The sequence below is a fragment of the Epinephelus moara genome, chromosome 20 (genome assembly GCF_006386435.1).
Source record: "Epinephelus moara isolate mb chromosome 20, YSFRI_EMoa_1.0, whole genome shotgun sequence".
In the NCBI taxonomy this organism is placed as follows: Eukaryota; Metazoa; Chordata; class Actinopteri; order Perciformes; family Serranidae; genus Epinephelus; species Epinephelus moara.
The window spans coordinates 18266156-18292654 of NC_065525.1; the positions used below are offsets into that span (position 1 = coordinate 18266156).

The 26499-nt window shown below is 43.6% G+C and overlaps 1 protein-coding gene across 4 annotated transcripts in view; it reads right to left on the reverse strand.

Moving 5' to 3' along the window:
• LOC126407807 (serine/threonine-protein kinase BRSK2-like) overlaps nt 1-26499 on the reverse strand; it is a 198809-nt gene extending 172310 nt beyond the window's left edge. For all 4 annotated transcript variants that reach the window (XM_050073031.1, XM_050073030.1, XM_050073028.1 and 1 more), the window contains exon 1: nt 26172-26499. In XM_050073031.1, coding sequence (XP_049928988.1) covers nt 26172-26265 — 94 coding nt within the window. In that variant the 5' untranslated portion in view covers nt 26266-26499. The remainder of the gene's footprint in view (nt 1-26171) is intronic.

Here is a 26499-nt window from a genome sequence, read left to right on the forward strand (position 1 = left end):
AAGCCTGAAAAAAGATGTTATAAGAAGGCTACTTGGAGCAGTGACCTCAGTGGCGCATCCTGATGCCTCTATTCTTCAACATATTGAAGAATTTCTGTGCATTTATGTGAAAACATGTAAGAGGTCCTCTTAGCAAGGTTAGAGCCAGCACTTGCCTTTGTACACAATGTTGCCTCTCTCGACGCACGCTCTGATGTTACAAGCCAAAAACTCAGTTTTCCCTGTTTACACATCAACACTTAAAGCAGAGCTTCTGAAAAGTTCTACAAAAGATAGTTTTCAGTGATCTAAGAGACAGATTGCATAAAGTTAAAAGGCCAGAATGCATAGAAAAGGTTACAGTTGTATGTGGACTAGGCCTCAAAACAAGTGGAACAAACAAGAGCATTTCCCAAAATGGTCAGTCTATTCCTTTAAGGTCCTTTGGATGCAGCCATAAACAAAGATCCATACAATTTACAAACTGACGAACTTACGAACTCACAAAATTTTCTGAATCCCCATTTTTCTTTTATGAAAGGTTCTGTATGTGACATTTGGAGCATTAATATAGCAGCAAACCACCATTTGTTATGAAAAGATATAGTGGAGTAACGCAAGATTTAGGCCTATACTTCTGCGTCAAATCTGCGCCGTAGCCTACACCGTAGCCTGACATGCACCTCCCCAGAAATGTTTAGTTACACGTGGTGGTGAAGCCGATCTCCTGTCTATTTTTGGAAGCTGAAACCATTTCCCTCGGTGGAAACAAAGCTTTTATTTACTTTAATTTCACAGATAAGAAACAAAAAATTGTGAAGACAGTAAAGCCTCCACAAAATAGCATTTCATGTCTTGTGAGTGATTTATCCTGTTTTCATGTGAGCAGAGGAAATCTCCGCTAGTCGCTAGGCTAATCTATACAATGTAAAATGCCATAGGCTTGTGCTAATAACGCTAGCTTGTTATATTTGTTTGGAAAACGTGTTTAGTATAAGACAGTTGTTTTGTTGGAGAACCTTGTGAGTTGTAATGGAACCGAATTTGGTAACATTACCTTTGTTGCATGTTGCTGTTGTCCCTGGCTTCATATGAGTGGAGGAAAAGTCCACTAGCTGCTGAAACTGAAACTGTTGCTATTAAGCCATGTTTAATGTGTGTTTTGGGAGTGTTTTGAACTACACTTTACAGCACTTTACAGACACCCCACTGCCAACTAGTGTTTTGGAGGTGTAACTGCAGAGTGACACAGACACACCACCGCACAAGTATAAATGCTCACAACGGCGTGGGCCACATCATAGGCTATAGCAAGGGCTCTACATGGAGCTGACACACAAGTATAAATCCCCCTTAATGGCATCCTGAACACTGAAAGTCACGCGACCTCTGTGAGTAAAATGTAAGCTAGCAGCTGCATGTGCATATTAATGCTTATCCCACTGGCTAGCTATTTGCCACCGCTTTGCACTACGCTCAGTGGCAGTTACCACCAATATCTGGACAGTCATTGTGAAAGTGTAGCAGCTACCGTCTGTTCAGCCCTGTTGTCATTCATCCTGTTAATATAAAATAAACATTGCATTTGTGGGTGCCTGCTCTGCCTACTCCGACCTTTATTTGTGTTACCTGGCTTTGCACACAGTGATGAGTCTGTGGTCACATGAGAGAGCACTCACTCGTGTCCCTATGTTTAACCCAATCACACAGCTCCCTGACTCTTTTACACTGATAGGCCTCCTGTAATACACCCAGAAAGACACACACAGGTCTGTGACATATTAATGAGTTATCACAGTTGACAGAAAGCAAAGGGGAAAAATGGAGTGAAGAGATGGATGAGGAGAGATAGAGAGAGAGAGAGAGGTAGTGTGGTGGGGAGGAAGGGTGAAGCAGCGCTGCCTCTTTAGAAAGGCAAATACGCCCCGGTCCCCATTGTCTGCCGGCTGACAGGCAGCCGTGGGGGGCCGAACGAGAGGGGGGCTCTGTCATGTCAGGGATTCACCAGTAGCAGGGGAGGTGGAAGAAAAATAGAAATACAGAAGCAGAGGTTGAAAGGGTAAGTAACATCTGAGAGTGAGTTAGAGCGCGTGTCTTTGTGTTTGTGTGTGCGTGCACTGACAGTAAGTGATTCAGAGAGGAACAGTGATGACAGTAATGACTGTTCTCACCAAAAAAAATAATGGATGTGAGACTATCATTATCGTCTGCGAGGGAGTCTCAATGTGCATGTGTCAGCACACATGTGTATACGTGCATGCGTGAGTGCGTCACCTAGATTTCAGGCTGGCCTCACTCACCTCACCGCCTGAGGTTGCGCACTACCCCTCCTCCTTCACTCTCCGCAGTGAGTAATGGGAGCCCCGATCATCCCGGCACTGATCCTGGCCTGAATATGTATGCATGTGCGGCTATGTACTTATAAATAAGAGATGAACTAAAAGCAGAAACTAATAGCAGTCGAGAGTCACACACGGAGTGAGAGAAACAGTGGTTGCTTAACACTTGTTTCCCAGGAGAATCCTCACACTGAGACAAGCCAGAGATTGTGAGCTAACCTCAGAGTAACCTTTGCCGCATTAATGGGCAAACAGTGTACCATCAGTCAGCCCTTTGTTCTACACAACACTAGAGATGACCACTCTCAATGTGGGCTATATGACTTATCACGTTATAGAGTTTTTATCACCCAAACCATTTTCAGTCCACATTTTTAAACTCTATAGCTGTTAAGGAAAACTGCCACGGCAATAAAATGTGTAAAAAATATGATATGGAAGACTTTTACTTAGGGCTTGTTCACATAAACACCCCACATAAACACTGCTTTCCCCAATGAGCTATTAAAGGCCTTCTAGTGAGTTAGAAATCAATAGAAAGCTTCTAACTTCTGGGTCACATTCAAACACTACTTCCTGGTTTCTTCTGACAGTAATTCTGTCTAAGCCATCTTTATCCCTCCATATCTTGTTGGGTTTTTTTTTCCTTGGGATCCTTCACTGTGTCACAGCATGGTTGAATTTCCATTGGCACCTCTTGGCGCTACACTAAAGATTAAAATGCCGCGTTAAGTCTACAAAAACGCCTCCCAATGTGAAATCCTAGTTCAAGTGCAACAAATGTGAAGCAACTTCTAAAGGATCTTTTGCTTATTATCCTTCGCACAAAAGGTCGATATCCGTCAAAGTCTGCATCCTTATGACGTAGAAATGATGAGCAAGTGACTATTTTGTGTGCAAATGACACATTTTAGGCAATGACACTGAACATGACGCGCATCCGAGTGTGTATAAATGCTCGAGTTCCTGTGCGCTTGTGTGAATATACAAATGAGCGTGATGTCATCCCAGACCCAGAGGGGTTGGTTAGATCACCCTGCTGTCTATCTGTCTGTCTCTGCAATGTGTAATGGAAGCCAGTGAATCATTGTGGGTAATTAGTTTCCCGTGTTGTCTGCAGTCTCATCCTTGAGGGAGCAGGGACAGGGGACTGAGGAGAGGAGGAGATTATGAGCCCCTTGCAACCTAGCTTGCAGCTAATAATGAGGCATACGTGGGACAGCAGGGTGACAGCGAGACAAAGAATCCCCACCAAGGCTGACGGAGACCTCTCTGAATGAATCATTGTTATATATATAGGCCGGCTGAAACAGGTGGAGAAAAAAGATATAGGTGATTCACGGGCAACGACCACTGAGGCTGAAGTGGACAATTATTTTTCTCACAGCAACCGTGAGTTATTAACGAGTATGTGTTTTGACAGCTGAGCACTGTCATATTGCTGAGTGCTCTAAAGGCTTTTACATTGAAAAATGTATGTTGTCATTTCATGTAAATATCCTACACAAAACTACTAAACACGGCTACATGGTGATTTATTTAACATTTTACTTTCAGGGTGGAAAATATGGCTTTAAAGCAAACATTAGACATTTTGGGAAACATGCCTGTTCTCTTTTTTTTTTACTTTTCCATTTCTTGGCTGGAAGCAGAGTCTTCCCTGGTTGCCTGGCAACTGTTCCGAGCCAAGAAATAGTCCAGCACCTAACACCTGTAAAACAGCAAATTTTCTTTTCTATATTTAGCTATTTGTGTGGATTACATAAACTAAATTTAATTAGTGAGCTTTACATGAGCTGGTAGGTGGATTTGTTACTCATGACAAGAGCCATGTTAGCAGTCTTATCCCAGTTTCTAGACTTTGTGCTAAACTAAGCTAACTAGCTGCTAGCTGTAGCCTTGACAGCCTTACAGATATGAGAGTGGTATCAATCGTTTCACTCTCAGTCTGAAAACAATGTTGAGCTTTCAAAAGCATTTAAACCTTTGAAACTTGATATGGGATAAAAAGGCAATCAGCAACTTAACAAGAACTTTACTGCAATTTGCAATAACTAGGTAGAAGAATTGGGACAAATATCCAACTAAAACCCCTTAAAAACATTATTTTTAAAGGATTTATTTATATAAAAATATGATTTAAAAACATTTTGATCTGCTTTCATTTTTTAAATTCTAAACTTAAATTTCCTGACTTCAAATAATTAAAAATTGACTAAAAATAACAGTATCTACTAATAACATCGGTGTAAAAATGCACTGCTATGATCATCTTTGTTTTAAAATCTATTTGATGAAAATATTGTCTCTTTAAAGATGTGTCCCAGATTTTTTTCAGCTCCCTCAGATTTCTACAAAAACATGATTTAATCAGGCATAAAAGGGGTTAGCTGCATCACAAGTGCTGTGTCTCAAATCACGTACTTCTGTAGGCCCTACTTACACTTACTATTTTGAGTGCGTAAGTGTGTTCACACTGAGAAGTATGGAAAAATGCAGCGCACTATGAGTACCCAGATGGTGCACTCAAAACGGTCAAGAAGTTGAGTGTGGAACTATGGACACTTCTCGCCCTCAATGGTCGTCATCTTGGCTACGTAGCGGAAGGGGAGGGACCACTTCTCAAAATGAAAATGGCGGCCGAGGACTGTGTGACCGTGAACGTCGCTGCATTGTACAAATACATGTGTTTTTTGCACTAAGCACCACTATATTGTTGTCGGGTATACGTCAGCAGTATGTTTATTGGGTTAATTTAGCAGTCTGTAATGATTTGGTACCGCGAACAATAACGCGAATGCTAATGCTAGTTTGCTACGTTTGGAGGCCAGGCAAATGGTGGCGGTAGTGCTCCACTGGCTGATTACAAGAAGAAGAGGTCGAAATTTGCGGTCGTCATTTCCGGTAAGTGCGCAACGGCCGTGTTTGGTTCGAGACATCACTACCCTGTGCGCACTACGCCAATAAGTACATAGTGCACATAGTGTACTACATGGAAGCGTACTAACGGAAGTATGTGATTTGAGACACACCAAAGGACTCCTGTCTCACTTCCTGGTTTCCAAGAAAGTGAGAATGCTACTCAAGTACTGATAAGCTTTCTATATTTTGATCATTTCTATCAATAATATTGCTATCGGGTGTGTCTTAACCGTAACAGGTCAACTCCTAAATCAAAATTAAAAGCATCTTTTGATTAGCATCAAGACAATTCTTAGCAACTTTGAAATTTTTTTTTCAAGTAAACTTTTTAATTAAGCAGAAATCGAGCCAATTTGCTCAGGTCTCAAAGGGTTATAAAGTACTTTCCTGATATTTAACTTAGTGTTTTGTGCAACATAGATACAATTTTGGATACTTTCTCATTAATTATCAGCTCCTTTGATCAATGGACCGACCTCCCACAACCTGCTGTATTGTCTTAAAATGAACCTCTGCGTCTCTGTCTCAAAGCAGCACAAAGACCAACCACAGTTAATGGGTTTCTTGCCCTACAATGGCCCCATATTGTACCATACAGACTTTCTCAATGTCAGCTTGTCAGTGAGTACTCTGAGGGCCTGACTCCATCTGACTACCCAACACACACAGGTCCTGCCACCGCATGACACACACACATATACGCACGAGCCCCCTGGCCCCTCACCCCCTTCCCTCTCTTTCAGCAGCCTTTGACATGGATTGCCACAGTAACATCACTCAGCCCCGTTGGCATGGTGACCCTCCCATCACCTAGTCAGGTCACCTTGGCTCGCCCCAGCACCCTACTGGGAGTGTTTTGTGTATGTGTGTGTGTTTAATGTGTATGTATGTGTGTGTGAGCGTCCTTATCTGGCACTTCTCCAAACCTCCTGGCACTGTGCCACTCTGCCCTCCCACTTCTTGACGGTCCGTCTGTTTTCTTTCTCCGTTTCTTCTCTGTAAATCTGCTCATCCTCTTTTTCAATCATTCCTTGCACCTTTTTTTTCCAAACTGATGTGGCAACTAAAAAAATCCATCAAATATAACGTAGTATAATGTATGCACGTGACTTTGTCTGTATGAGTGCCAGAGAACTGCGTTTTGTTTGCATGTGGATTGGTTCTCAGGAAGGTTACATAACAATACAAAGGGCAGCCATCTGCTTCACCCTGGCCCATGGGTTAGCAGCGAGCCCTAATCCACTATATTGTTTGTGTGTTTGTGTGCATGCACGTGGGTGCTCGTGTCGGTGTGCGCACACGTGTGCGTGCCTAATCTGCCTGCGTTTCATAGCACTCGAGTGGGCAAGTTGGTAATCTTGCCGGGCCAGGCCAGAACGAGATTTAATCCTTGTAGATAAAATCCCTCTCTTTTTCTCTCATCGGTTATCTATCCATTTATTCCTTCTTTTCCACTGCATTTGCTTTCTGCTTACTTTCCCAAAGTAAAATCATCGTATTTCCTTTTCACACTGCACAGATCTCTATCACTAAAATCTTTCTTCATTCAGATTGGACCTCACCAATGTCACTATGGACTCACTGTGGTCAATTTCTACTTTTGGTCAAACAAAACAAACAATATGAAGGTGCCTCCCCGGGCTCTGTGAGACTGTGATGGCCGTTTCACACTATTTTCTGACATTTCAGAGACCAAACAATTTATCTCCAGATCAAAACCATAATTGACAGATTAACTGATCATGAAAACAACCGTCAGAAGCGGTCCTAGATTCTGATCTCCTCTGCTTTTCTGTGAAACCTGCGCCATTCCCTTGTGAGCCTTTGATGACATAATATTCCCTTCAATTAGAGGCAGTCCCCCCAGCGTAACATGGCCCACAGTTTCAAAGGCCCAGTGAAATTTACGTTGGATGAGTGAATGAGGAGCATCATCAAAGCCGGGAGCAACAGCCTCACCTATCTCTCTTCTCGAGGCCTCTCTATCTTTGCTTCTCTGATCACAGCTGTTGGGGGAAAACCATGAAGTCTGTAGCCATTACTGGAATTAAATGAGAAATGCAGGGTGGAGATATCCCGAAAAAATAGACAGACACCATGAAAGTGTCTTGAGCAAAAACACTTCTAGTGAGCTTCTATACAATCTGCCCATGCAGGTATTGAGTATGTTACCATGGTGACCATACATGACTGTAATGGTGTTTGCCAATGAGGGCAACCAGGTACAGACGCAAACAGAGGGGTGTACCACAAAGTGAGATTAGCTGCAAGGTATGTTGATTCTAAAACCAGAGTTTCCCATCTTACGAGGGCGACTCTCTTTAAACCTGGCTAGATCGCCATAGTAACTTATGCTGCACCTATATGGGACCTGTTTTTGCTCTGAGTTTTGGCTTGAAATTTGTTAAAAAGCACCTTTTGACAGCTCCTTTGAGTAGCGTCACTCTTTAGTCAATATGCAATATTTGAGTAATACAGATTCTCAGTTGAGGGAATACATTATGAATGCACTTTATCCAACTTGTTGAGCAGTAACAGTACAGAAATGCCACCGGATGAAACCGTGCAATTACAGTAGCACTCACTGTATGTATCACGCTGCGTTTTTGTTCATTTGTTTTTGCAACGAACACCAGTGTAGGAAATCTGAGAAAGTATTTTGTTTTATTTTACTCACACGGTTTGTTCTTGCTCTTACTGAACTACTGAATGTGTTTCTAGTTTAAGGTCCATTAAGGTCCATTTGAGAAGCCTTCTACAATCACAGCTAGCATTATACCTTAATAGTTTCCTATAATATTAATCAGAATGATGTTTACTTGAATATGAAATATGATATAATTCCTTGAAACCACCATAACGTTACTACTTAGTATTGTGTCTTTATGCTTGGCCCTGATTTTCTGGTCTGTTATACACTGCTGGTATATTACAGCTAATAGAGCACTGATTAGGAAATTGATCAGTCTGTTGGTCTTTATCACAGAAAATATTCAATCAATACAGTTCATTTCACTTTGACTGGCCAAAATACTACAACTAATTTCCACATCTCCCTCCTGTTTTCATGTCAGTATACATATGCAGTTCTTAAGTGCAACCTTTAAATGTCAAATGCGCAGCTGTCACGATAGAAATAAATATATATGTATAAACTTGTGAATTCACAAGATTAGTAATTTTCTGCCACTATTCCTCTCTCGCCTTAGTTTAGGCCTGCAACAATTAGTCGACTAACTCTCGCCTTAGTTTAGGCCTGCAACAATTAGTCGACTAATTGATGACTAATCGACTATTAAAATAATCGGTGACTATTTTAGTAGTCGACTAATCGGTTTGAGTCATTTTTCAAAGAAAGGTACTATAAAAGTACCCAAAAATACTCTTATTGCAGCTTCTTACGTTCAAATATTGGCAGTTTTACACACTCTCCCATGACGGTGAACTAAAACCTTTTGGCGTGAGTACAAAACAAGACATTAGATGACATAATTTTGGGGTTTGGGAAAGACAGACCGACATTTTTCAACATTTTAACACATTTTTCGCTAAAATGATTGAAAAGAATGACTAATTGAAAAAATAATCGACAGATTAGTCGACAATGAAAATAATCGTTAGTTGCAGCCCTACCCTAGTTGAAGCAACTGTAATAAGTTTTAAGATTCTTTAAGGGGGACGTAGGCAACACAGATTGATCTTTTTTAAAGTTTTTAAGAGACTCGTTTAATGGAAATGTGTATGGAGCCTGAGAAAGAAAGCCTGGGTTAACAGAGGACATTTATAATGATCTCTGTGGTACCGGTTATCTCTGACTGAGGTTCTAGGGTTTGTCGAGCTAAGGCAAAGAGTGCCTGGCTCTGTTGAACTTGTTTGATGGCACACCCCTCAGGTGCAGTAACACACACATGGATATGTAAATAATGGGCACACCCACCAGCATGCGCTCAAATCAAAAACAGCATCCTCTTGCACTCAAGTGTTTTGTGAATATATAACAATGCGCATGTGTGTTCGAGTGTGTGTTTGTGTGGGTGGATGGGGTTATAGAAGGGTGACTGAATACAAGCAGAGGGGGGTCTGACTTCAGCATCACTGTCTTGATTGGAACCACTCACTGCGAGATGCTGACATGCTGTCTGAACTCACCGGGTGTGCTTGCATGTGCTCGATGCGTCCATGTGTGTGTGTGTGTGTGTGTGTGTGTGTGAGTGGCTATATTCGGCATCAGTAAAGTGGATTTGTGACAGATAATTTCTCCAGAGCACAAATGTATTTTCCTTATTGACTAACCCATGAGCCAGGCTACAGGCAGCGTTTGTGCACCAGTCAGACAGCGCAAACTCACACACTCACTCACACACACACACACACACACACACACACACACACACACACACACACACACACGCACAGGCGGTGACAGCATCATACGCATGCATAGCTCACCAACAAAGCCATCTGTGTGGGCAACACCACCATGTGTGACATTTCTGACAGGTGGAGAGGTTTGAGATGAAAGCGCTGATGCATACGCAACACACTCCCAACAACACACACACCCAGGCCCACACATACACACACCTTCTCTCGGTCTGTACATTATAACCTATACAAAAATACTCTGGGTCACTGATAAAAGCCTAATATTGCCTGTGAGAAAAAAAAGACAGCGTTAAAGGCGGCCGGGGGAGTAGGCAGGCAGGTGGTGTTTGTGCTTACAGAGCACACAACAATATGTGCATCCAGCTCCATTTTAATATTAGGTAAGGCTGCGGAATACAGAAATTTAAAAAAAAAAAAAAAAAGGATTGTGGGAGATAACGATATTGATGAAAGGGAAGAAATGCATTTACAGCTTTATTGATTGTGCGCAAAGAATAGGATTAAGAGTCAAAGACAGCAGAGGAGGGAGTGAAATAATATCTCAAACAGTCTTTTGAGGCATGAACCAGAAGAAATGAAGTCGGGGGACGGAACAGCATGGACACGAGAATGGAGATATTTAGAAAGAGAGGGGGCTGGGATGAAGGGATGAAGATACTATAGGTAAGGCAGAGGTCATTCTGGTACTCCATTTCATTAACTTCACTGCGATAAGTGAGGATATCGCAGGGAGCAAAGCTAGAGAGGGAGACATGTTCACCGGTGATCCCATTAGGCTGAGAAAGGGTAATACAGAGAGATGGAGGAAGAGAGAAATAGCAGGGAGACGCTGAAAGGCTCGGGGAAAGTGGTGAGGGAGGTTGGGAGACAGGAAGGAAGAGTTGGACGGGCAGAGAGGATGAAAATGAGGGCGGGGTGAGGGGAGCGAAGAGGAAGCTGGCGGAAAAAAGGAAAGCGACCGGAGCAAGAAAAAGAATAAGGCTGGTAAAACCCATTAAAAAGACCTCGGCTCTTAGTTCGGTCTCACCCCTTCGCTGGGATGAGGGTGTGGATTTAACTCCTATATCACCACTGGCTTGGGGAATTCGGGGAACCCCTATTAAAGCGAGGCTACCAGTGATTTTAATATGATGGGGATCATTTGCAATATTTGATTGGAAATATGCGAGCAGTCAGGCAATTTAAAAGCTATTACATGTCCAAATAAAATAATATCTCGTAGGCTAATGTGGCTTGGCTTAATTAACTTGTTTTTACTAACTGGCTGAACTAATATAAAGCGCAGACCATTATTTGTGTTATTATAATTGGACTAATCGCTCATGCAAATGATTAACATTTGAAGAACTTTGGAAGTTAAATATTGCTTTTGCCAAATAATGCAAACACGAGATTTTTCTTTCCCATCACGGACAAGGCGGCTGTCGTCATGTGCCACTAGAGACTCTTTTTGAGGTTTATAAAACTTAATAACAGCCTTGCAAAATGACAAAGGCTCATTATGCGAGAAATTTATAAGAGCAAACTCGGCTGTTTCAAACAATATTGCTTATCGCCAATAGGAGCTTTAAGGCACATTTAAACTTGCCCCACAACGCACTGCTCAGCTAAATGAGGCGATCCATCACTTAATGCTTTTGCTAATAGCCACATACTTGACTGTTTAAATAACTAGTTTAAAATGAATAAGCGCTACCCTTTGGGAGAGCGCTACTGTATTATAGAATACACATTATTTCACATAGACTGACTAAAAACCTACAAAATCTATCACACACACACAAAGAAGCTCTATTTTAAGTGAAAGGTTAAATGAAGTCACCCTTCCATGCAGTCACAATGTTATCAGATCTAGCTATTAACCTGGGGACAGAGAAAATGAGAAGACAGTTAGCTCTAGTTATTATGGCATCCATGTCAGATGGTACATGTCTGGCTGGTTTCTTCTCACCAGCGTTCTGCTCATCTCCACGTCCCCGATAAGGTTACTGATGTCCTGAGGCGGGGCAGCGTGTTGAGGGGAAGAACCTGATGAAGGTTAAACCCTTCCAACCTCTCCTCTTAATCACTGTCATTAGCTCCACAGGCACCTCCACTCTGACCCCATCACCTCTGGCCCTCAGAGATTAATCACACACACACACACAGGCTAACACTGATATGACGTGCATACGTACTTGCAGACATGTGAAAAATGTGTCCATATTTACATGTGCACCAGCGAGGTCTTTATAGAGAAGTCTGCATGTGTGTTTGGCTCATCTGAAGATGACTGGGGAAGCAGCTTCATCCGGCTATCACTGAATAATTTGGTCCTAATTATCCTCTATAGGAAGCATCTGCATACACGTACACATGTGTGCAAGTGGGGGTATGTGAGTTCACGCATTGTTAGTTGAGTTGAGCTGCAAAGCCCCCGTGGGCGTAATGCAACTTCTGTGTCTGAGGTTAGAACGCACGGCCACTGTACACGCATATCCAAGCTAATACAAATCCCTATTTTTCAATAGTTAAAATACATTTAAAACACATTCAAACAACATTAAAAACACAAGCTGCCTAGAAGCTGATTTTAAAATGAGTACCATTCATTTGCTTTAGCCATTAAACTGTAAACTCGCCCAAAGGGAGAGCAGTAATCACTTTATACAGGACTGCTTATATTTGCCCAGATAGATAGAGGACCCTTCTGCCCCTCTCCACCAATCACTCTTAGCCCTGCCGCAAGACATCAGAGACATGTGTGTGTGAGGCACATGCAAAGGCAGGGGCCACGTCTGATGGTGAGCCTCTGTTTGTACCAGAAGAGGCCTGATGTGAGTCCTGGGACTCGCTTAATGAATCGCTCCATAGTCTGGACACACATCCCGGGCCACAGGGGAGCGCCTCTGTGAGCTCTCATCTCTCATCTCTGTGCCCTCATACATGGGGGTTTCTCACACATGACACAGAAACCGCTAAAGTATAATTCACAAGGAACAAGAGCACTTCATTAAAGAACTCTTCAAAGGGGACAAGGGCAGGAGGGAAGGTCTCTTCCTAAAGTCAAACAAGACGAGGGGGGTATATTAACAACCTCTCCTGGACAAGTGTGAGAATTAAAGGCGTGAGGAATCAGGTGGTGTTCTCAAAGTTCAGCTCGCCTTTCATTGCATTAGCTTGATATACAGTCTGCATACGTCACAGAAAAGGAGGCGACAGGTACAGTGTGTTTTGTGTGTGCATTTGTGTTTGTGTCCATTGGCAGCTCGGCCTATTTATAGGGCAGAGAAAATGTGTCTTTTAATTAAAAGGTCTGCTTGATTTAGTGTTGTGCTCAGGGAGAGACGGACAGAGAAAGAAAGAGGGAGAGGATGAAATAAACAGAGAGGAGGCCCACAGTAAGGCTAACACACAGCCGGCCAGCGAGCACATCTCTCTGGGGCTTAATGAGCCTGATCTTGCCCAGACTCATCATCAGCTGGGATGGTAAAATCTGGAATAACACATCATTATGCCGACTCAAATCATGTCTGTCTGCAGGTGCGCGTAAATGTATTCCTGTGTCTGTCTGTCTCTTGTCTGGCTGTATTTATGTATGTATGTCAGTGCTAAAAGAGAGATCAAAAAGTGCTGATCTACAGTCAGGGATATGCAAGAATACAGAGTTGAGCGCACACACACACACACACACGCAGGAAGACAAACACACATTCACCGAGCTCCTCCAGGTAAGGGTTTGAATATTTCATAAAGTCTCATTAAGGAGTGAATATAAGAGGTTGAAGTATAATGACACCGGCGAAGACAGAGTAATAAATTCACATCCCATGCAAGCCTAATCAGCCCGAGTCGTACAGACACAATCACAAGCTTAAGGGCATTAGAAACACGAGCCAACTACACCAAATGTTCCCCATTTCCCGCGCTGAAGACGAAGCATCTCCTCGGTCCGACTAAACTTTTTAAAGACAGCCTTTATTTTTCCTCGTAAAAATCAAGTATCCGTCTACATTTCCCATTAGGAGGAATGGAGTGGAGGGCTGCACGAATCTTTTCAATCTATTTCATTTTAGCTTACTGAAGACAAAGAACTACATACAAGACACATTAGAAATAATGCAAACAATGTAAAACAAAACAGGCATACATACATTGATAGCATTTACCAATGCATATGCTCTACCGTATCCAATCTGCAGACATGTATACAATTTTACTTTATTTATTATTACCGAATTCCTCATTACGGCTTTATGCCAACAACAGGGCTGCATCTAAAGATTATTTCACTGTCGAAAATATTGTCTCGATGAATCAATTTGTTTTTTTAATCTATAAAATGGCAAAAAATGGTTAAAAATATCAATCGGTGTTTCCCAAAGCCCAAGACGACGTCCGAAAATGTCTTGTTTTGTCCACAACCCAAAGATATTTAGTTTACGGTCATAGAGGATATGGGTGGACAATATGGAACCTAAAATAATATCACGATATTTAAGGGTATTTTTCGCAATAACGATATTCTTGACAACAAATTAGGTCAAAAATATAAAAACTCTATTAATAATGTCAGAGCATAGAAAACCAGCAACATATAGCTACCATGTCAGCTTAACAGTCTGCCTTCAAATATTCGGTAAAAACTAAACAAAAATGATCCCTCATTTCTTTAGTTTGTCAACAACAACAATTACTCAGAGTGAGATTCAGATTCTGTAAACAATATTAATAGTTCAACTGGCTGTTCATAAAAGATTCAGTGCACCCAGGCCTAATGACACCACAGTTTATTCCACACCACTGAAGCTGCTCCTCTTTTTGGAACCCCCGCGGAGTCCGTCATAATTTCGTTTTCAGCCATGCTTGTTGTTGCCGTAAATAACAAATACATAGAGTATCACCATATGAATTTTTCATATGATATTATAAATTACACTAGTATCATCCTGAATGAGATGATATGGCATACCCCTAATAGAGGAGTGAAGAAACCAGACAATATTCACATTTACGGGGCTGATATCAGAGAATTTTGACCTTTCTTCTTCTTAAAAATTACTATTAAATCAACTGCCAACTAATTTGATAATGGAGTAAAGGTTTGATTAATCGAGTATCAAATTAGATGGCAATTAATTTATACTATACACTAATGGGTTAATTGTTGCATCCCTAGTTGACACAAATAGTGAAAGCATTGAACTATAAAATATTGGCACAGTGCCAGTAGACTTAAAAAAACACACACACACACACACGTTTTAGTGATATCAGTGTCCAATTACTACTGCCATCTTCCCCTGTGGTTTGGCTGCACAAGGTACAATGATACATTCTGCTCAAATCACTCTTTACAAGCAATTACCGGCTCTGGTCCATAAAGCCAACACAGAATATGCTTCTTCCATTAGAGGGACTATGATAGTCTCCTTTCACATTAAATTTGCCCATTTACTCACACACATCTTTATGTGTGTGAGTTGCTATTTTTAGTGATACGAGTTTTTTGTCCATCACAGTGGGAAAGAGGTGAGGCAGGAGAATGGAAGGGGGGAAGGTGCAATTCATTGGCTGTGGTGTTAAAACTAAAAAGCTATGGCCACTATAGTGTATGTGTAAGGATGTCGACTGTGTTTTATGTAAATCTGTATTTTTTGCACTCATACGTGCTTGTGTGTCTGTTTCGAATGTGGAAGTCAATGAGTGTATGCACACTGTATGTGACATGCCCTCGCATGTGCATAGACTGGCAGATTATGTACTGTGAGGGAGTATATGTAAAGATTTAATTGAATTCCTCCTGCTACTGTGCAGGCCCACAACACTCTGGCTTATCCAGCCCTGAATTGCCGCCAATGAGATCTAATCACGCTGCATGAAATGAGCCCTACCTGAGCAGAATGGCAGTGTGAGGCCTGGGAGGCTGCAGGGGAATACCTCCATTAGGCTGGAAGCGAGGAAACGAGGGAGCAGGAGGGAGAAGGGTCAAGAAGTAAGGGGGCGGCAAGACGTGTAGGAAAAGCGCCGATAATGGATACAGGGATACTGAAGAGGGGGTTGGTTTCGGTGTGTCTATTAAGGTAACCATAATCATATTTCTGACTAAACATATACACAGGAAAGAACTTCTTCTTCATTATCTGCACAATTTTCTGTTAAAATGTTCTGTAATAAATTGAAATAAATTCTTCATTTAAAGGCAAGAAGTCAGCTTCATCAATAACTGAGTAAGGCAGGGTGCAATCCTCAACACATAACCCCAAAATAATGTCATTACTGTTTATTTGTTTGATGGATGTAGTCTATACGCTGTGTCTAAGTTAGCGTTGGGTGATTGGACGAATATATCAGCTAGCGGCGACTGGCTGAGAACATTGCCAGTTGTCTTTTGGGGGGTGATTTTTTGGTATCATTACTAATTCAATGGTCTGCCCCCGATGAACAAATGGCAGCCACTGCTCAGTGGGCACAGCACTGAGACAAAGTGTGGAGATACACTATGTCTGGCTATGTGAGACTACCCAGCAACACACTGTTCAGTGACTTCACTCAGCAGCAGAAAGAGGTCAGCAACCCTTAAAGAACATATTGGTGAAAGCCGGTTATCGCTGGTTGCTGAGCCCACCTCTAGTCTAAATATTTCCCAGAGGCGCCATGCTAACATTCAGCTGAAATAACAAAAAAAAGATGAAGTGAGCAAATGCAGCTCAAAAACGTTTTATTACAGCCCTAGTTTCAAAATAAGCCCGCAGGAAGCTGCATGTCCATCAAAGCAAACAGGTGGAGAGTGCATTACACAGAGAGAAACGCAACTGTCATAATGATCATAATAACACACTAACATGAGTCATGCAGTGCCACACGCAGGGCTGCATATGTCGTCAGTTTTTCTAAAAACCCACACGGGCTTGTGTGCGCAGAGACACTGACACAGACAAATGGACATGGACACCATTGGCTCACATTCACGCTCTCATTATACAAACCATAATACATCAGAGCAGCGCTGAGGACGGCAGCTGACCAACCAAAATAATAACTTACTCGAGCAGAGCCACACTCGTGCCCTCAGCATGTGAAATAGCACATGAAAATGTGTCTCTGTGTTGCTATGGCTACTGACTCTTCACATCAAAGCACAGAGGCCGCTGGTTTAAAAAAAAAAAAAAAAATGCATGTATGTGCAAGTCAGCTACATCACTCCAACTTTCTGCATACTGACTGTTTGAGATACTTTGCAAAGTGCATGCACTGACAGGTAAACTCTTGTGAGGTTAAACAGAGGACAGGATTGAAGGGTAGAGGAAAAAGCTTCCTAAATGTCCTAAAGGCACGGAGAAGTGTATGTGTGTGTGTTAGCGTGTGTGTGTCCTCGGGCTCCGTACTGCGAGCAGTTCTTCCTGCTGTGGGTGCATTTCCTCCACTGATGACGTCAGAGCTCTGCTGCAGTCGGAGGGAGAGCTGGGATTCCTGTAGAGTTTAAAAAGCATCCACTCCACTGCTGCACAGCACATTCCTGTGCCTGTGTGCATGCCTATGTTATTTTGCATTGTGTGTGTGTATCTGTGTTGTTGTGTGTGTGCTGGATTTAAATGATAATAGAGGCACTGACCCTGAGAGATGCTTTACCGCTGTGACTCTTTTTCTCACTCAGAAACTGTCTCCTCTTGTGAGCCCGGGCTCCCCCGCCCCTCTGTTACTCTCATGTTCATCTGTGTCCCATGAGTTACAGCTCTCAGACGCTGTTATGTATCGGCAGAGAGCCCGTAAAACAGAAGCACGCAGTGCACACTAAAACACTAGCACTCAGACAAGTACATACACACACACACACACAACACACAGCAGCAACATCAGCAGCAGCCACCTCAGAAATAAGCAGCTTTTAGCGATGAATAAAAAAAAAAAAAAGTCAACCATCTGGGATAAAGAGATGAAACCTTCCCCTACTTCGTCGCTCTTTCCCTTAATCACTCCATCAACTGTTCCATTAGTCAGGAAAAAGTGTAAAAAAAAAAAAAAAAAAAAGGCAAAGCAAGACATAGAAAAAGATACCAAGACAGAACACAAAAAAGAAAGTAAAAAAGAAAGAGATCAAATGTGCTTTTGACACCTGAAAAGCCTTTTTTTTTGCAGTAACAGAGTGCACCCACTGCGCTGTAAAAGGCCAAGAGGTCATTTCACTGATGGATTATTCCTTCATTACTCAGAGTTTTAGCCTGTTGAAGGGGAAAGCAAACGTATTATTCATTACAAAACAAATATGAGCTTTAGATTGAAGGGCATGTTTCTCTTTTTTAAACCTACCAATGATAGCAGAATCGATGTAGGGTTTCTGGTTGGGTCAGACAAAGCACATAAAACTTGCAGCAAAGTGGAAATCGTCTGGTGATGCATAATACATTATGAACACAGCCCCTGATCTTCAGATGTTTATAGAGTTCCTGTGAGTACACTGCAGCCGCCCATTAAAAGAGGTTACATCACAATACAGAGGGAAAGGCTGAATGTTTGTTGGTGAGCTGTCAGCCAATAGAAATAGGGCAAAATCCAAATGGGAGAGCGTGCTGGCCGTATTAAAAGATTTATGCTGAAATACTTTCACAAACCAGTACAGCACTACAAGGCCAGAGATTTGGAGGAAAGTAGCACAGGCTGAACCAACAATTCAGGCCAGATTGGAGGGGAAAACACAAAGACTCGTACTGGACTCGCTGCTTCGAGTACGACACCTCTCTGTGATCTGATTTCATCCTAATACATAGTCATGACAGAGGATTTGAACTGGCAGCGGACTCAGAGCGCTGACCCATTCTCTGATGAAGTGGCAACACAGGAAAAGCAAACAGAAGAAACAGTTTGTCTTGGCTGGACCACTGATGCAGTAACACCTGTGATCCAGGTGGCTTTTTTTTCCCCCCTGTAAACTGGCAACAACACTCCACAACGTCATCCGCATAGCAAACCGAGCCTGCCCTCCTTCCCCTCTCTGTGAATAACAGACTCCTTGATGTCCCCAGCTGAGATAAAATAAGTCGACCTGGCTAACATCGTGCTAATTCTCTTTAGTCTGGCCAAGTGTCAGAAGTAGCTGCCACACAGAGACGAGCACCCAGCGCAGGTTGTTGGTTTGTGACCAGTCATGCTCATCTAACCTAATCTCATTGAGGGCTGTCTGCTTCGCTTCACATGCCAAGCCACATCTCAGGTGTTTCAGGCATGGGCGACATTGTGCTTCATAGCCTAAAGAGCTGACAACAGAGCGAGTGGCGGCGAAGAACTCTGAATGCATCACAATTACCCTGGCCCTGCCATCTGGGATGCGCTGCACACAGTAAATGAGCGCACATTTTCATTCATGTACTTTTTCTTGGAAAACAGTCCAGGGGGAGTTGCCAGCAGGTCTGCTGAAGCAAAAGGCACTGTTTCATGCAATTTAAAAGTCAGTCATTCAGTGTATTCACCCTGGAAATGCAGTAATACTTCAGGAAGTAAAACTTGCACACTGATATTTTCTTAATGGCAAAGCATCCCAGGTGAAATGGCCAACTTGACTAAATATGTAAATTAAAGTAAGTCCTATACTTTAATACTAAACTGCAAAAAGTTTAGTAGGTTTATGTAAATTCTGTATTACTTGACTTTAAACTTTATTCACATGTGCAAAAGGGCTTTAGTGTGTGTTTTGTCAATACAGCATTTTATCCATCTATGAGTAAATATTCAATTTTTAAAAAGTGATATTAAAAAATTGAAGAACATTCACACAATGCCATCCATCACCAAGAAAAATTGCTTAAATATACCTACAGGCACACCTTACAGGAAATGGTTAAGCACCAAAATTATAATACGTAATACTTTTCTGGGAACCTTCAGGATCATGTCAAATTTATTATGACATAATGAAACAAAATCCTCATTCTCACTATGTTGTAAACTTCACTGTAACGCAGGCCTGTGACGAACGCTGCCGTGTGAATTGTACAAGTGTGCTGCAGCAGTTCGAAAACTGTACCAAAGTCAAGGTCACCGGCCCACCCATCTATTTGTTAATGGATAAGGTACAGCAGGGCAGACAGCAATGAGGGGATGAGCACAGAGCTTCCCCCCTGATCTGAGGACAGCCTGCCAAGGCTAGCTGAGCTGACAGCAACTAAAGCCGAGGCTCCCCACATGTGCTAATCTCCCAGATTTAAATGGGAACACAGCACAGAGCGCAGAGCACAGAGCAGGGCAAGCCTGTCTGATCCATGACCGTATGTCTGAGCACACGGCATGCGCGCGCACACACACACACACACACACACATGCAGCGCACATGTGCAAAACACAGTTATTCATATACTCATTCCTGCAGACACCTCGAGAGACGAGGCAGATTCACCGAAATAAGTCACATACAGACAAACTTGAACACGCACGGCGACGGAGGATGTTAACTTCAGATTGCAGCCACTTAAAGAGCGTGAGAGGAGGAGAAACGAGAGCACCGGAGAAAGAGAGAGCTATCATGAGAGAGTAAGTAAGAGAGGAGAGAGAGAGAGCATTCCCTTTCTTTCTTCACGAGGGCAGACTGGGAACCAGCAAGAAGCAGGGAAACCATGACAACCAGACAACCAACCTTGGCAACCAACCCAGCGTTCTCACAGTCAGAGCCAGACAGGCGGCTCAGCAAGGGTTAATCTGAGCTGGGCGAGAGAGGAGAGGGAGAGAGAACCGGGCTGATTAAGCCTACTGCTGCGCGCACAGACGTTTAATATACTGTACGTCTTAAATGCCCCGTGTTGACGAAGCCTGAATGCTGCCTGGTGGCATCAAAAGTGCACAGAGAGAGAAGCATATCACCACGCGTATCTCACTGAAGCAACAGTGTGAAGTCATATATAAATGTAACAATTTGGAGCACCCGTGAAAAGAGAAATGATGCGTTTCTGCTTGCATTCTCTCTGCCGTACTGGAAAACTGGCACAATGAAATTGTAAATAGCATGAGGCGATAACACATTACACGAAACACGGCAGCTGAGCAGGGCCAGGGACCTCTCCGATAGAGAGAAAGACATGGACAGAATAGGGGGAAAATATTGTGTTGTACGAGCATGGATGTGTGTGTCCTGGTATAAACGAGGGAAAATAAACCCTAGAACCATGCCTCCTAACTTGATTCTCCACGCTATATAACATGGCAGAGACACACTGACAGTTAGGATGAAACCCAAATAGGGCGCGATGGGGCCTGTCCGTAAAACACACACACAATACACACACTCGTTCATGATTGGCCACAGTGAGTGTTCCCAGCAATCCCTCACTTCTTCACTGACCTCCCATCTAAAGATTGAGCCCTTTTCTCCTCTGGAGGTCAGCAATAGAGAGATGAAAATCCAGGAGGAGGGGAGAATAATGAAGAGAGTGATCAATACTTGGCCTTAATTAATAACCTCCGCTGCAGTCAGGACGTTCAAGACCGCTTCATGCTCTCTCAGTCCAAGGTTTTCTTTTTTTTCCCTTCCTCTTCAACTCCTCCTCCTCTTCCTTCGCCTTGCCTCCTTCATCCCTCTACTCTCCGTCCCCTCCTCCCAGTTCTCCACCTCTTTCCTCATCATTAATCTCTGAAAATCGTTGGCTACATACATTCCTCCCAATCGATGCAATTCCACCGAGGTCTTGTCTGATTTACCACATGGCTGAATCCCTGTATGAATCTTGACTGGCCAGGGGAAGAGGGACAGAGTGGGAGAGAGAGAGACGGAGTGAGGCGGATGAGAGGAGAGGAGCACTAAATGACAGAGACCATCATCATTATATAACCTCAGCCAAAGTCACAGACAGTGAAAAGACCACGGGCTAAGTCCTGGTTCAATTTACTTAAGGCATAGTTTCTTCGCCATGCCAAGAAATATCTGCAACAATGACGCAATAGCGCTTTTACACACATACACATTAGAGGGTATACATTCATAAAAGCTCACAAATAGTAAACATATGCATCAGCTGAGGCACACACACACTCACACATACACTCCCACCATTTAGGATACATTTCAGGGCTCAGGGAACAGGGCTTTGGCTTTAGCCAGACAGTCTAACAGCTGAGACCATGCAGGCTTGGCTTCCTGCTCCTACAGCTCTGATTCCAGCTTGCTAACACAGGGTTCTACCCAGCTGGGAGCAACATGGCACAGCCACTGGGTCAGGGCTTCTCTGTCTTGAATCTCTGAGCAGTTCCGCTGAAACATGGGTCTATCATCGCAGCCTTTCATTTATTTCCCCTCACTCTGCAATTTCAGGTCAAAGCTGCCAACTTTTTCTGGGTAATCTTTGCGAACACAGGGGAGATAGACACCTGCGTTTGAGCTTGACACGGGTATCAAGATTATTTTAATGGCACATGGGGTTACAGGTCACCAGGTGTTGGAGCACCTGCACCGCTCACAGGCAACACACACACACACACACAAGTATACGCACACAGTCGCCTTTGGCTTCTGTGGATTTGCCAAGTGGTTTTTCATTGACAGCATCGACTGAGCATCCCCTCCTCACTTGTCATCATCAGGAATATCATGTGCTGTGAAACAGTATGGATCTCTTCCACCAGACAGGAAATCTTTGGGAGTGCCCATTGATCTGAATCAACCATACCCGGCTCGCCAGCTATCAATCAACGTCGAATTAACGGTTTTATGTTACCTTGCAACAAACCAGACCCCCAGAACGCTCCGGTTAATGTGTGCACGTGTATAAATGTGAAAAGAAAGACAAATGAGAGTCTTTCTTTCAGTCTCTTACACAAATACGACCAAACGGTGCAACAGTGTGAGTAACAAACTGGCCAGCCCTTCGCTGACACGGAGACAACAAAAGCAGCTGGACGCTGGCTTAAATGCCTTGTAAGCCCGGTGAACCCAGAGCAAGAACTCTCCGGCAGATAGACAGAAACAGAGAGCGCCTAACAGAGAAAGAAAGAGCAAGACGCAACATCACAGGCAGCTTTTTGTCAGATGAACAGTCAATATGAAAGCCCCCGAAGCACAGATGATTTCACTCTTTAAATGTCAATCAAAGAATCAAGGAGCCTACACATCAACCTCCAACTCTTAGCCTGTCAATATCCAAGTCTCGTGAAAAAAAAAAACAAGGACTTACACTGGATTAACAGGCAGTGTTTTTCCACACAATAGGCCTCTATTCCGCTAATCAACAGCCTTCAGGAACGCACTAAAAAGGCAAAGCACGGCACTGTTTTCTGATGCATTAGTGGAACAGAGCAGTGATTCAGCCCGTCTTAAGTCTTCACACTGGCAAAAACACAAATCCACAATCTTCGGCTTTGTCAAACAAAGCTTCGAGATTCCGAAATACACCAAGGCTGTTACTCCAAACCCGACTGCGATGGAGACTTTCAAAGGGAGTTCTGAATTTTAACAAATGTTACCCCGGTTGTCAAGCTGCCGTCGCATTGTGACATCGGTTAGAGGCTTGTGAGGCAAATATAGTGCATTGTAGACAACACATGGGGCTGATTCAGTGTGAGATAGAAGAAGTTGATTGGAAATGTCGCAGATATGAGGATATTGCTCAGCTGTTGATGTATTCATACACAGATACCCTAAACAGTAAGACAAACCATTCCACAACACCATCGCTAGGTTCCACTATTCACATGTGATAACTGTGTTTGGCTTGAAAATGGCCTCCATGTTTCTGTAGCTTTAGCTCCAATCAGTAGCCAGCCATGCAGACACTCCATATCTATAGCCCCTATCAGGCCCTACTGCATACCTGACAAGGAAGGAATCGTACACATGACAAGTCTAGTGTGCACTGAGTAGATATTCTGTCAATGTATTCTGCCTAGAAAAAAAATGTTTAAAAAGAAAATACATCATACTGCTTATAGTATGCACTACACAATGTAGCAGCAATGCTCAGGTGCTAAGTTGCTAGTCCCACGCTACCTTTGGCCACGTGAGTGCATGAGTGCGAGCCAAGGAGACTTTGGCTGTGTAGGGGATTAAATCAGGAAGCCAAACCAGAACCACTGTGGTGGCCATGTGTGTGTGTGTGTGTGTGTGTCTGTGTGTGTGTCAGGACAAGGCCTAATCACTTAATGAACACGGAACAGCACCACTCCTCCGAGCAGAACAGCCAGATCAACCAGAGGCCTTCCGCTTTCTCCCCTCTAATAATACCAGCCAACTGCAGCCTGGGAAAGCTCACGGGGGATTTAGCCCAGTGGACGGTCCCAGCTGCCACTCATGATCAAGCCCCGGCCCATTGGGCGCTCACGGTTGCCAGGCCAGCCCTTTCCGTGGGGCCTGGGAAAGAGATCTGACAGATTAACGAATGGTTAATGGGCGAATGGGATATTATGCACTGTCATTAATCTGAATGGGGTTGGCATGGACTGGCCGCACAGACGCCAGTAACCAAATGATTTTTCTAACACAGAACACACACATAATGCCGGGCCCCTGTTATTGCTGCCCATTTGAAACATGGAAATGTAATTGAAAAACCAGGCCCAAAGCATTCAAAATGAATACATATCATTTAATTAGAAATTTCCCTCTAAGTGAAATTTGCCAAATTTCAAATCAAAATAGTTTGACTTGTGCAAGTGGGGTTGCAGAGGGTGTATGCAGGTCTTTTTTCGGCCGTTAACAGTGCACCCACCTAGCCTTTGGAATATATAGGACAGCATACCCACTTCCACCTCGGTATCCTACCCATCTACCTAGTAGTCGCCTACTTCATAAACTATCACTACACTGCAAGTGAGGGTCAAGCTGCCACGAGCCACGCTGACCTACTGTGCCTCCATGTGTCGGATATCTGAGGGTAGCAGGAAAATACATCCTGAGCTGGATGATCTCAGAGACACTGTATCATTAAACGTCTGTACCCAGCAGACCGTAGTGCCAGCTCTATACCACCATAAACAGCCATTACACACTCCTGAGAGCGATCTAAAAGAGAGCCGAGTCTGGCTGTGAGCGAGAGATCCCCCTGTAAACACAAATGATTAAACATGAGTAGCAGGAGAAAGGGAGACGAGCCAATGTGTTTTAATGCTGCGTTTGTTATGAAAGAACCAGCTGGAACACAGCCTGCAACATCAATGTCCACTGTTAGATCATACTACAGGCATCACACCGCAGATAACAGCAGATATCTCGCTTTGTAATTATACCAACCATTGATGCAACATGTTTGGGGATTTGTGACTAAAATGTGCCGAACTGTTCTACAGTCAAAGAGGGGCATGAGTTATGAAGGCACACACTGACACCATGGGGAGGGCAACTCCATTAATGAACACCGGGGACTCGCCAGGTGAATGAAGTGACAGAGGAGAATATTTCAAGAAAGCATACTGTCAGAGAGAGCACACAAACATTTACACGCACACGCACACACACACACACACACACAGGGTTGCTCAGCATGACCAGCTGGACTGAGCAGGGGAAGCAACGCCTATTGTAGCCGTTTTAGACAACAGATGGGAGGAAAATCTCTCGGCGGAGAAGAGAGGAGAGGGAAAAAGTCTCTGACTCTCTCTCCCTCTCTTTAAGGGTGGTGAGCTTACGGAGCATGCTGCATCACTCCTGCCATCTCTGCCTACACAGGGGCTGTGCCTGCCTCTGTCTCTCACATGGCTCCACTGGCTGCATGTAGTTAACCGCAGAGGATTCTCACTGTGGCACCCATGCTGCAACTACTGTGCAGGAAAAACACACACAAACAAGCCACACCAAGATGCAAGCATCACCTAAAATAGCATACAATATTAAAAGAAGTGGCATTTATTGTACATGTGCCATGCAACTTTGACAAACTGCAGTGTCATTGCTGTCTGTGCTGAGATAAAGCATGTGCTCCTTATTGAGTGAGCCCAGTTGCATCCCCAGGGCTGTGTGGATGTGGATCAGTGTTGCACTTCCCAGCTATGTAAGCAGCCCATGGTGTAATCTGTCAAGGTGGGACCCTCTACTCCATATCGGAGGAAACCCACGTATTGCAGTCAGAGCCTATAGGAGAAACGCCTGCCTCCCTGCCTCGCTGCCTGCCTGCTTGCGGACTAAGAATAGATCAATGTATCAGGCAAATCGGGATTAACGGCCGGCGTTGTGCTTCAATCACAGGACACACACAAACACGGGGGCACAAAAAGTTCATTTTCAAAAGCCCCATCTCACTGTCATCGTTGTCGGCGTTGGATGGTGTCCACGCTGCTCGGCTCCTGGATACACACACACACACCCAGTCCAACGCCAACGCACAACCAGCAAAACCAATGTAAAGCAACATCACCTAAATCCCCCCCTCTCTCCCTCGTCCCGCTGTGTGAACAATGATTATGTCAGCTCGCCGAAGAAATAACAACCCCCTCCAAAATATTCCCCACAAGCCTTGGCAGGTGTTTGTAACTAAGCGGTTAGTTATTTATCACCTGCAGACACCCAGCCGGCCAAATATCAACTCGCTGCGGAGCGCTCCGAAAATAAATAGTGCAATTAAAAGGGGATGCGGTGAGCAAGCTGTCCCAACTAACCTGTCTGTCCTTTCCCGAGCGTCTTCTCCAAACGGTAAGGTCCCACGTAATTGGCATGTTGGGCACCGCTGTTGTCTTTACCGGACGATGACATGTCGGATCTGTGTGGAAATTAGACACTTTACAATAAAGCTGCAGACAATTAAACACTCCTGTGCTGGAGGTCCAAGCCGCTGTTGTCTTTCCGTTTTACTCCACAGCCTCTTGTCTTCCTCTCGCGCTCTGTCTCTTTTTCTCCTCTACCTCACTCGCTGTTTGAGGAGGTGAGGTTCTCTCTTTCTCTCCTCTTTTCTCCTAGCGCTGCAGACAAGCCGCAAGTGCCTCGAAT